Genomic DNA, 12,206 nt, shown 5'->3' with positions numbered 1-12,206 from the left:
CTGAAAATAATGAATGAATAATTTATTTACTATGTAAAACTTACCTTGCTCTTTGCCCTCTCTTTTCTTTTTTCTTTGCTTATTGTGTGTCAGTCAATCAGATAGCGTGGATCAATTCACTGCTGCATAGACTGGAGAAACCCAACGGAGGGTCTTCAGTGGCAACTCGTTCAGATGCAGTGCCAGGGCCCCCAGGCACTCACAGCCTTTAACAACCCCAACCAGCCCCACGTGGGACCCCTGCCCTCCCAAGGCCAGCAGTCCCACTTAAGCTTGAGCCTGGGGCTGCTTGTGGGTCCTGTTGACCCTGTCCTGCATGTCCTGTCCTTGCATGGTACTGCAGTTTGGGACCATGGCATGGCGTGAGGCTTGCTCCCTATCACCTCAGGAGCCGCTGGCCATTGCTGCACTGGGAACCAGGATGCGCAATGGAGAACGGCGCTGTGCTTGTGCAGGGATTTGATCTTGCTCCTTTGAGACAAATCTGCTGTTGTGGGCTATGCGTTGCAGGTTTAGTAATAAATGGTAGTTAGTGTATGTTAAGGTACATGTTTTCACTGTCTGCTGCTTAATTATTGTGTGTAGGTTGGAATTGGCTCCTCCCTTTTAAAAGCTTACTGTGTGCAGCTCAGCAGAGCACTTCCTCCCAAGGACAGGCATGTGCAATGGTGCACACAGAGATGTTTCCTCACAGCCTCATCCAAGTCCTGGAAAGCTTCTGCAGATTAGGCATGGACCCTCTGCTCAGCACCCCAAAACGCTCGAGCCACACACAGCTTCCTTGGGTGAAAGATGTCCTCGCAGATGGGATCAGGCCCCTGGGCAAGCAGCGTGGTTCACATCCCACGCTCAGGAGAGTGCTCCAGGAGTTACCCTGCATTGTCCCACCCGTGCCTCTGCAGTTGCAGCGCAGTGAAACACCAGCAAAAGCCCAGCAGATACAAGTTCTCTTCCTGCTCTGTGTGTGTTTCATTAGGAGGTCCTTGAAGGCTACAGAATTGCTTTACAATTTTCAAGAGAGGCCTTTTAATAAGGCCTGACTGAATAACAGCACATTCACTTCTCTTCACCTAGGGCTCAGTGTGGCTGGCCACACAGCCAGGCTGATTCACCGACGGTCTCTGTGCTGGGAGTTAAACTTTAATATGAACCAGGGGAGAAGAACCTAGCTGTGAGTCAGCAGCCCACGTCCTTCCCTTCCCCTCCCCACTGGCGAGGGCAGCGCAGCAGGACAGGGAGCCGGGACAGCAGTTAAGAAGCTGCAACCCGGGGGCTGCCCCAGCGATGGAGCCTGGTGACCCCCAGGGGAAAAGAGTCGCCATTATCGGCGGTGGTCTGGTAGGAAACGCAATTTAGCTGCTGTGTGATTGCATTTGCCAGGGAGCTGGAGCTGTAAAAGCATTGCCTGAATGTGGGGTGAATGCTTTTCTTAAAATCGTTCCTCCCTCACATGACAGGGTGTTATGGAGGAGTTGGTTGAGTTCCCACTGTGAGAGGCAGCAAGGCCTGTTTGAGCAGCTAGGACTTTGTAGAAGGAGAACGGCTCTTTGCCTTGAGGGAAAGCTTTGCTGCTGAGATATCCCTGAGACGCAATGCGTCTGACTCTAAAGGACAGCATGGAGCATTGCAGCACCTAAATCTCTATTTTGACTTTTTGGCCGTTAGCTTCTTGGTCCCTGTGCTGCTGGAAAAGAGTGATGACATACAAGTCTGTAGTTCTGACAGCAATTAAAGATGGAAATTAAACAAGAAAAAGATAGCCATCCATTTAAATAACAAGCAGGACATATATGCACTGTCCTTTTTAAGGTAACATCTTGCTTTTGCACAGGTCTAGCTTCCCCTCATGTCTTCCCAAGGGAATGCTGCAGTACCCTAATTCTATTGAGGAAGATAAAATATAGTTCAGAGAGGAGCAGGGAGCTTGCCTGTACCAGCTCCTGTTGTCTCTGGCTTGAAGGGGTTAGCCCTGCTGCAGTTAACCACTGCATGTAAACAAGCCCTGAACTTGATGTGACTTCATCCGGTGAGTTTTGACGGTGACTTTTGTCTTGGAGGCTCTGCAGGCACATCAGGGGTGCCTTCTCTCCAGGAAGAAGTCTTCTAAGGTTCTTGATCAAAGGGTCTTCCTGTATATGCTGAGCTGCATCCCCTCACCACTGCTTTCCTTTGATGCATCTCAGTAGTGATCTGTGATGTAACTACTATACAGCTACTAAATACTTCATCCACCATTCCTGATCCTTCTCTTGTAGGTGGGTGCATTAAATGCCTGTTTCTTTGCTAGACGAGGTTTCCGTGTTGATGTTTATGAAGCCAGAGAAGGTAAGTTCAGCCTGATCATTACTTCTTTATTAGTTTCTGTCTCTTTACTGATAACAGTTCCTGAAGAAGGAAAAGAGGAACTGTGTGAGCTCACTGAAACTGCAGAAAGAAAATGAAACCTGAAAGTGTGGCACTTTGCAGATATTCTCTTCACTCTTCCCTTTAGCTCCTGTGGTGGTGGGGGAGCATTTATTTGAAATATATTGTCTTGTGTGGAGGGAACCCACCCTTCAGCTACTAAAATGATGCCCTTTTTTGTGTTCTTGGCTTAAATACTGGTTCAAATCCTCACCTTTGAAAACTGGTCTCTGCATGGAGAATTATAGCACAGTGCTGTTGAACCAAGCTGGGTCAGAAGTTTGGAAGCAACAGCTGTTGTTAATGCTGCAGCATCTCTGTCAGGGTTAAAAGCATCACTTGACTGGTAACCACTGCCATCGGTGGTGAGGATGGCTGGTGGCGAGAGGGGCAGAAGGAGAGATGGAGTGCTTTCAGGAAGCCTCCAGCTCCACAGGGCACTGCAACAGAGAAACGATGATTTGAAGCCCTGGTGCTGGCTGAAAGGGAGAGAAATTGTTTGCCTTCAGTGTCTACCAGCTGACAGACAAATAAAACCTGGGCAGAAATGGCAAGCCAAGCAGCAGATGAGAATGACACCAGGGAAGGTGAAACTCAACTCAAATGTGCAGTGGAGGGAAGGAGAAGCCCCATGTGACGCATGGTCTCTGTGATAACTCTTCCTGCTCGGGCAGACATAGGGACAGGCGGTTCCGCTGCACGGCTCCCAGCTACGCCCGTCCCCAGGTCCTGCACACAGCTCTGGGTCCCCACCACAGAAACTAGGGGGTCACAGCAGCAGCCCCAAGCAATGCCAGCAGGCTGCAGGCTCAGAGCAAGAGCAAACAGCTTTTCACTGTGGTTTAACTGTTAAAGCCAGATGTTGTGTATGCTAGAATTTTCACAGGTTCGAAAAGCCTCTGATTGCTCTTACCTGCCTTCTGAGTCAGATGGATTTTACCCCTTTGCTCCCGTTTTTGGCCCATTTTTTGTGCTGAGATGCAACCCTGAAAGCTATTGGGATGAGGCTCTGCCACACTCACTGGCCAGACAACCCAGGAAGCCTGAGTGAGGCCATTCAGAGGAGGAACAGGCCAGCACCAAAACATTTCCATCTGAACCGTGATGGAGAAGGTGGCCTGCCAGTGTCCCAAAAAGCGTCAGTCTATGGGTCTCAGCAGAAGCTGCCAGGCATTCATCGCTCAGCTCTCTCTGCTTAGAGGGGAAATGGCTCTTAGAGGGGAAATGTGATAACATGCCCTCCGGCACTGTGGGGAGCTGTCAGGATCCCGTGTTCCCTTTAGAGCACTTGGCTGCACCTGCTTCTTCCAGGCTAGAGGAGGCATGGAGGAAGGAGCCCTCGAAGCTGCTCAGCTGCCTTCCTGACAGCTGAACGTGCCCTCTAATACCTGCCCTCTCTGCGCACAGTGCGGGGGGACGGGGACTCCCCAGTGCCCCGCCTGCTGTCGCTGCAGGGATTTCGGGAGACGCTGCCCGCACCAGGCTGTGGTATTGGCGTCTCCATAACCAACTGCTCTTTCTGTGCAGATATCCGGGTGGCCAGCTTTGCCCGTGGCAGAAGCATTAACTTGGCCCTGTCCCACAGAGGACGACAAGCTCTCCAAGCCGTGGGGATGGAAGAGCAGGTACCCTGGCAGCTTCTGTCGGTGGTGGGGTCTCTGTGGTTAAAACGCTGTTGACTTCAGCTGGTGGTGGAGGGGCTCTCTTCCGCTCCCTAAGCACGCAGGGGCCACCGCAGCCGTAGCTCTGCTTTTGCGAGGGGGGAGGTAGACCTCTCCCACTGCATGCCCGCAGCCTGACTCTCCACTGCTTCACAGCACAGCCACCAACGGGGATCTCCCCCAGCCTGAGGGCAGCACCCAACCCCGGGCAGCTGGGCTCTGCTTGTGGCAGAGGGTGCTTCCCCAGGAGATCAACACTCAGACAACACCTTCCAGTGTTTACCTCTCCCCTGTGCTCTCCTCCCTCCTGAAGGGTGAGGGCAAACGGGGCAGGAGTAGGTGGACTCCCAAAAGAGCTGGAGTACCAGCAGGATGCGATAAAGGGGGCTGGTTTCTTCACTGACATGCCCAGATTTGTATTTTCCCACAAAACCTTGAGCTTTGGGCTGATCCCTGAAATCCGTGCACGCTGCCTTCTGCACAGCATGCTTGGCTCAGAGCCCAGCACTCCTCTGCATGGCGCTCGCTACCATTTAACTTCCAGCTGTTGGCAGTGGTGGGATCTCCGGGCCCCTGGCTCCCTGCACAGAAGGAGCCCAGGCTTTGACAGCTCGTATCCCAGCACCAGGATGTAATTTGGCTGTCATCCCCTGCACTGTCGAGCACCCTGGGGCTGTTCATGTCCCTTCTATCAAAAAATAATTTTCTGTGGATTTTTATGAGAATGAGCTCGTGAGTAATCTCAGTAAAAAATAGTGACTTGGCGTTGACAGTCACTGACAGGCGTTGACCTGTGAAATTTTCCCTGGTAATTTGGATCGCCACATGAAGACGTATGAGCAGAGAGTCTCATACGTCTGCCCATTCTTCCCGAAGTGTGGTGCCGTGCGGGGGATGGCGCTTGGTACACAGGAGCACACCTTGCCCCGCTGCAACTCGGTTTTGGCCAGAAGGCTGGGTTGTGCTCCCTTCCATTTCAGATTGTATCCAAAGGCATTCCCATGCGGGCAAGGAGGATACATACGCCTTCAGGGAAGAAGTACTCTATCCCCTACGGGAAGAAGAACCAGGTACTGGTCTTGTGCTGCCAGTCAGAGATTGCAGAGCATGAGGTGTCTTTGATGGCGTTTGTAGCTCTGTGTCATGGACAGCCCAGGGCTCACGCTCTTAAAAAGGATGCTGTGAGTGGGAAGGGGATTGCGTGACTCCCCAGGTTTGGTGGGGCTGTTTGGAAAGGATTATGTTTCTTGTCTGGCCATCCGTAGTATCCTTCAGCAATGCCTCCTGAACCCCATGTTTGTTTGCCTTGCAGTACATTCTCTCTGTGGACAGAGCAAACTTAAACAGAGAGCTGCTAACAGGTAGGTTGCCAGGACTGTTTGCAAACACTTTTACACCCTCTTCACTGAGGATTTAGGGTTTGCCTCATGAACAGGAGACTTTGGGCCCCAGGCTCTCTTTGCCCATGAGTTTTGCATAACCTGGCTCTCAGAAAATGCAAATGTGAACTACCTGTGTTTTTAAGAAGAAAATCTGTGCTGTTTCCCTGCTGCTTGTCTGACACAAAAGGATATTCAAACAAGTCCCCCCAAGGCCTTTTTGCGTGTGCAGAAATCCCTGAGGAGCAGCTCTCCCTCCTTCACCCTCAAATGGGAGCTGCCTCAGCTCCCCAGCTCCTGGCACTGGAGTCTGCTCCCAGAACTTCACCAGCCAAAGCAGGAGATGCCTCCTCAGCCTTGCCACGGTTCGTGGCATTTTCTGCAACCCCTGATTGTACAGAGACAAATAGAAATTGGAGATTTCCAATTGTCCCTGATCGTACAGAGACAAATAAAAATTTCTGCAACCCCCGATTGTACAGAGACAAATAGAAATTGCCACACGGTGGCTAAGTGTGTAATCAGGCCAGGCCAAATTTCCCCAAATTTCCTATTGACTACAGGCACCGCATCCCATCCTGAAATACAATGTAGTGATGGTGGAAACAGGTCAATGACTCCTGTCATCGCAGGGAAGAAAGAAATCTTTGCAGGATTCCTTGCACTTTTTAAGTAGTTTTCACCGGAGTTGATCAAACGCGGTCCTAGTGTGCCCTGGCCGCTGGCCATCACTCAACACAGCAATCTTATTTGCCATTGTAATGGCAAAAGTCCCTATAATTTAGGGATCCCTTGGAAATATTTTTGGGGTCACAGTACAAGCCTCTACGTTTAGTTGTCTTTTCTTTTCACAGCTGCTGAGAAGTACTCCAACACTAAACTGTACTTTGGACACAAGCTCCTGGGGTGCAACGCAGAGTTGGGGAAGTTAACCATAAAAAGGTAATCCCTGTGCAAGCCTGGGATCAAGTGCTGTGTTCAGTTAGTTTCTGCTTAATCATTCATAAAACCTCAAACAATTGAGCAATCTCAGTTTGCAACTAGCGTGTTATTACTGAGCGGGCAAAACTCAGTGTCAGCTTTGGAAAGCAGAGACGTCAAAGCAGGGTTCATGGGGAGGCTGAAAAAAATTTAAACAACTCGCTAGCTCCCCAGCAGCCTGGCAGTAGGCTAGGCACACGCTTGCTGACCTGTGCAAGGAATAAATGTGCCAGCCTCCATAGCGCTGGTCTTCAAGGACAGATTGCTCATCAGGGAGGGCAGCTGATGACCTTGTTTCATAGTTGTGTTAAGTTCTGCTCCTGCCCCCCATCCACCTGGGGATGCAGGCTCTACGAAATAGTAGCATTATCCCAACAGTGCCTGTTGCATTCTTGGGTAGATTTGGCAGAGTTATGCTTTTGATAACCTACAGGATAATTATTTGTCCTAACACTGAGGTCTCCAGTCAGTGAAAGCCAATCTTCCCTCACCCTAGAAAATTAATAATGCTGGAGGTGACCCTGGCATTTTGCAAAAGGCAGATCCACTGTGCCCAGTGGTGCTGAGCTGGCCTGGAGTTAGTTGCAGCAGCATTGATCCAAGGGACTCTCTTGCTTTCAGATCTGACCAGCGGCCCTTGGAAGTCACCTACGATCTCATCGTGGGATGTGATGGAGCCTTCTCAACAGTCAGAAAGCAGTTCATGAGGCAAACGCGCTTTAACTACAGTCACGAGTACATTCCTCATGGCTACATGGAGCTGACCATCCCTCCCAAGGATGGAGACGTAAGTGTGCCTGTCCCCGGGGCTGCTGCCATCTTTGCAGGTGGGACACCCTGCTCCCCTGTCATGGTGGCTCTGCTAGAGAAATTAATTTCTCGCCTGGGGCTCAGCCAAGGGATGAAAACTTTCCTAGAAGGCAGGCATCTCTTCCTCTTCCAGTGGTGCGGCCAATGTCTTGGTACCTGGCTGCAAAAATCCTAAAGAGCCTGCCCCGGAGCGGTGGGGTAAACTCTAGCTCTGAGAGGTCCTGGGGATACGGTAACATGTCTGTGAGGACATCAGCGGTTGCAAAACAGCAGATTTTTGACCATGTTTCCCACCCTTTCATCTTGCCCTTGCTCTGTGTCTCCCTGAAGCATCAGGTACCAGAAAGGGGCCCTGTGGTCACTGTGTCTTCTCATGGTACAAAGGATGGGAACTGGTGTGCTGGCATGGAGGGGAACCAGAGGCTGGGCTGGGGAAGTGGAGCAGGGCACGTCAGGGACACAAGGCGATTTTCCTTCTCTTTCAGTTTGCCATGGAACCAAACTACCTCCATATCTGGCCGAGAAACACCTTCATGATGATTGCACTGCCCAACATGGTGATAACCCACGGACATGCTCCCTTGGGGCATGGGATGGAGCTTGTGGGGATGAACTGGCTGTGGTGGCAGGCACATGGCAGGGGCTGGGAGGGCTGACAAGGTGCCAGGAGGGACGCCCAGCCTGTGCTGGGCATCCCACAGCCTGGGGGGGTGCAGGACAGGACGGCCAGAGCTGGCCCTGCCTCACAGCGCTGAGCAGGTGCCTGTGCCACCTCTCTCTGCCCACACATCTGAGCCCACCCGAGCCCCCCAGAAACCAGCTCTCTGCAGCTGGATGTTATAAACCAGATACAGGAGTACCAGGGCAGCGTGCCAGGCAGTGTGCCGGCAGATCACACGCTGCCCGTTTCTGCCTCCCCTCTGCCTGCCCCCAGCGTCTGCAAGCCCACCATGGGAAACAGGGTGGCCAGGCGCTCGGCCCCGCTGCTCAGGCAGGTTGCTGCAATTGCCAGGTGACAGGCTGGGCACTGAGCTGCTGCTCCAGGTGCCAGGTGCTCTCTATGGCCTCTGGGCTTCTTTCTGACCTTCCTCCCTGGCTGGCAGGACAAGTCCTTCACCTGCACGCTCTTCATGCCCTTTGAGGACTTTGAGAAGCTCACGACAGGCGAGCAAGTGCTGGGTTTTTTCCAGACCCACTTCCCAGATGCCATCCCCCTCATCGGAGAGTAAGTGTTCCCATCTCCCCTTCTCGCTCATCAACACAGTGCCGCAAAGCCAGGGGATGCTGGGGAACCCCACCCAGCCTTGGGGTCCTGGTGACGGAGACCTCGCTGAAGCTGGTGGGCCAAGGGGTTACAAACGCTGTTGGGGTGGATCCCCATGGCCTGTATGTCTGAAAGAGGGGGAGCAAACAGACCGAGGTCTGCGTTGCGTCCACACTGGAATAGCAGTCTCAGCAGCAGGATGCAGCCCCATCCCGCGGCAGTTTCTGATGGAGTCACACCGAAGCACTGCTCTGCTCCTTGGAGGCACAGCCCAGGCCCTGCTACTGTGGGAGCAAAGAGCAGATCACCTCCCACTGCTTTTGTGTTGCTGTTAAAGGTTTTGAACTCAAGGGATGGATTAGCTGTTCATAAGTCATGGGTTTTTGACACTAGAGGTGGGTGAGCAAAGTGACTCCACTAGAGCAAAAGTAAGGGTTGCACGCCGAAACTGGCAGCGCGAAGGTAGTCCCGCTGTTCAGATAGCTGAGTTGCGCAAATGTTGAGATTTTAGCTAACAGACTGAGAAAAGCTGGGCTTGGCAAAAAAAAAACAAAAAACACTGTGCTGACTAAACAAAGACTGGCGCTTATTGATTGTACAGCTAAAACAAATATCAGGGCTGTGAGACACAAGAGCAGGCAGTTCCCGGCAGCGTGCTGCTCTCTGGGCAGCGGGGACCCTCTTGCTGCTGGGCAAATGGCACAAGGGCAGCAGCATGGAGCCGGAGCATCCCGCTCCTCTTGGGGGCCCTGGTGGCAGTGGGGACCGGGACCAGCCTTTCCAGCACACGTCCTGATGGCTGTGGCTCTGTTCAGCGTGTCCTCATTTTCCTGCAAAGACGGAAGCTCCCCAGCCAGTGGGAGCTCCAGCCCAAGCTATTAATGCTTCTGCTTTGCAACATAGTTACCTATTATGGGCTTTTTTTGGCTGATACCAAGGATCTCAGCTGTGTTAGGCAGTTCTCTTTCCTCTTAAGGAGACTGTATCACAGGACTTCATCTAAATTTAGAAACTCAGATATCCTCTGGTATATCCTTCCTACAGTGACTGCCACCCACCACTGCTCCCGATAAGAGGACTCAGATGTCAATGATGCTCGTACTCACAGTCAAGTTGTGTGCAGAGCTTAAAACCTGCAGACAAAATATTTGGTACATAGGGGAAGTTAATGAAACCGGTTTTCTGGCTTCCACATTTTTCCCAGCACAAATATCCTAGTGAATAGGCTTGGTTTTTGCATCTCAACACTGACAGTGCCTGTGGCCCTGGCTTCCTGAGCTTGGATGTGGCATGACTTGCTCTTCTTGTCTCTTGTGGTCCCACAAGTGAAGTATCTGTTGTTTTGCCTGAAGGCGAGAGCTGAAGCACGATTACTTTTTGCTGCCAGCCCAAGCCATGATATCTGTGAAGTGCTCCTCCTACCACCTTGCTTCCCGGTGCGTGCTGATGGGAGATGCCGCGCATGCCGTTGTGCCCTTCTATGGACAGGGCATGAATGCAGTAAGTTCATGGCTGGCCCTGGGCTGTGTCATTTGGGCCCCCACTCTTTTCACCTGGAAATGCCTGGTTTCAGAGTGTAGCTCCACAGAGTTCACGGGCTGGCCTGTCCCACGGTCTGATGTCCTCTGCATCGGCAGGTGTTGAACTCCCCTCAGGCACCTGGTTGCTCACTAGGACCCGGCTGTCCTCTGGGGAGAACAGGGGACGGGGTGGTGGTGCCACATTCCCATGGGCAGAGGACTGTGTGAGAGGGGGTCCAGCAGGGCAGCCCCAGGCTGCCAGGAAAGGCAACCCCCTGGCTTTCTCTGCAAGACCCCTGGCAGAGTGGCCTCGAGTAAGACTCCTGCTCTGAAGCTATGGTCAGTGGGACCCTGCGCGTGCAAACAGCTACACTAGCTAAGCATCCATGAGGGCACTTCTCATGAACGCGTGGTTCCTTCTGCCTGTTTACTCTAATTTTCCTCCCAGGGCTTTGAGGATTGTCTGGTCTTTGATGAATTAATGGACCAGTTCCACAATGACCTTGGTGAGTGAGCTGGCCAGGGACGAGCAAGAGCAGAGGAGGATCCCTCTGCAGTAGAAGGCAGCTAGATACCTTGCTGGGGAGCTGTCCGTGAGCTGCTGCTTTCTTCTCCCAGGTGTCTGCCTCCCTGAATTCTCCAGGCTGAGGGTGCCAGATGACCATGCGATCTCGGATTTAGCCATGTACAACTATGTAGAGGTAGGCGAGCCGTACACAGACTTGTGGTCCTGTGGGCCGTGCACACAGTGGCACCCTCTTAGGATGCACACAGCGGGCAGGGGCTCTGGCAAGACTCTGGTCGGGCTCTCAGCCCGCCAAACTTTAGCCTAAGAGCTCCTTGGGAATGCCACTGAGGCTGGGGAGGCTCTGCTCCCTGCGGTGACCCCCAGGACAGGCAGCGGGAGAGCTAGCAAAAGGGGGGTCTGCCAAGGGGGCTCTGCCAAGATGCCCTGCAAAGGAGCGATGGTTGCTCTGTTGCAGATGCGCAAGCACGTGAATTCAACGTGGTTCATTTTCCGGAAGCACGTAGACAACTTCCTCCACACCCTCATGCCTTCCACCATTGTCCCGCTGTACACCATGGTAAGGCCAGTACCTCAGTCCCCACTGCCTGAGCCACCGCGAGCTCCTCCTGGCTGGCTTTGAGGTGGTGACGTGATCCTGCAACCCTCTCAGGTGACCTTCACCAGAATTCGCTACCATGAGGCACTTCAGCGCTGGAAATGGCAGAAAAAGGTTGGTCAGTGGTGGTACCTGTCCTCCCCATGCCATGAGCCTTGTGAGCATCCTGCACACCAGCGCTGCTCAGCTGCAGGGGGGGAGCTTTGGTGGTGGGATACTGCCAGATGGATGCAGGTGTGAAGACTTCCCTTGGTGCTGCAGGGTAGGAGCAAACCTCTGATGACACCAGGGTTTCTCTTTGACACTTGCAGATAATTAACCGAGGGCTCTTTGTCATGGGAGCAGCAGGACTGGGTGGCACCTACCTGCTCATAAAGCGACTGGCATGGGACTTGGACTTCTGCATGGAAAACTTGTGGGGCTGGTCCCATTATCTCAAGAATATCGGAAAATTTCCCTTTGGCACACAAGTAGCTTAAATGTAAGGGGAGCCCCTGGTTGTAATAAAAAGTGAAGGAACAGGCTGTTGGCTCAGCTGGATGATGTTGTTTCTCTTGGGATGTGGCCTGGCAGCTCCTGCAACCCCTCTGCCGCCTGCCCTCCTGGCAGCGGTGGTGGTCCCTCTCCCCAGGCAAGAATAGCCCTGCGGAGGCTCAGACGTATCTCTGCCTCATCTCGGCAGCCTTGTCCCAAGTGATGCGGTACATCATGGGCTGCATGCAGGTTTTGTGTGCAGTAATGGGGGCAGCGTGCGCCATCCCAGCCAGCAGGACAGCCACTGGAACCGGTCAGGGTGTCCCAGCCTATACGGCTGACTTCTGCTCTTACCAAAATCAAGTCAATACCTTGACTTGAAAATCAGTCCCACCCCAAGTCAAAGAAAATGCCATTCAGTTATTCTCAGTGGAAATGAAACAACTTTAAGAAAGGATGTTCTGGGGTGGTACTTGAAGCCTGGAGAAAGGGCCATTCCACACCTGGCTGAGAAATACTTCTGACTTTTGCAAGCAGGTCTCCACAGAGGGACCAGCAAGCCTTTGGGCTAAAGCAAGACCAGCGGCCTG

At 52.6% G+C, this 12,206-nt stretch overlaps 1 protein-coding gene across 1 annotated transcript; it reads left to right on the top strand.

Annotated features, from left to right (window-relative positions):
- The first annotated feature begins 1,217 nt into the window (after positions 1–1,217).
- Positions 1,218–11,657, top strand: KMO (kynurenine 3-monooxygenase). The gene is made up of 15 exons (XM_072874238.1): positions 1,218–1,338; positions 2,256–2,325; positions 3,931–4,028; positions 5,045–5,134; positions 5,377–5,425; positions 6,298–6,385; positions 7,046–7,211; positions 7,720–7,791; positions 8,338–8,459; positions 9,851–9,998; positions 10,467–10,524; positions 10,637–10,719; positions 11,002–11,103; positions 11,197–11,256; positions 11,454–11,657. The coding sequence occupies exons 1-15, from the start codon at positions 1,285–1,287 to the stop codon at positions 11,619–11,621; spliced, it is 1,428 nt and encodes a 475-aa protein (XP_072730339.1). The 5' UTR covers positions 1,218–1,284; the 3' UTR covers positions 11,622–11,657.
- The last annotated feature ends 549 nt before the right edge of the window (positions 11,658–12,206 follow it).

This window comes from Ciconia boyciana, chromosome 10, assembly GCF_034638445.1.
Source record: "Ciconia boyciana chromosome 10, ASM3463844v1, whole genome shotgun sequence".
In the NCBI taxonomy this organism is placed as follows: domain Eukaryota; kingdom Metazoa; phylum Chordata; class Aves; order Ciconiiformes; family Ciconiidae; genus Ciconia; species Ciconia boyciana.
The sequence above is the reverse complement of the archived record's forward strand: the minus strand, read 5'-3'. Positions and strand labels throughout refer to the sequence as shown.

Coding starts and splice junctions, on each gene's coding strand:
- KMO (XM_072874238.1), top strand. CDS start 1,285: ATGGAGCCTGGTGACCCCCAGGGGAAAAGAGTCGCCATTATCGGCGGT. Junction 5,426..6,297: donor AAACAGAGAGCTGCTAACAG/GTAGGTTGCCAG, acceptor TTCTTTTCACAG/CTGCTGAGAAGTACTCCAAC. Junction 11,104..11,196: donor TTGTCCCGCTGTACACCATG/GTAAGGCCAGTA, acceptor CAACCCTCTCAG/GTGACCTTCACCAGAATTCG.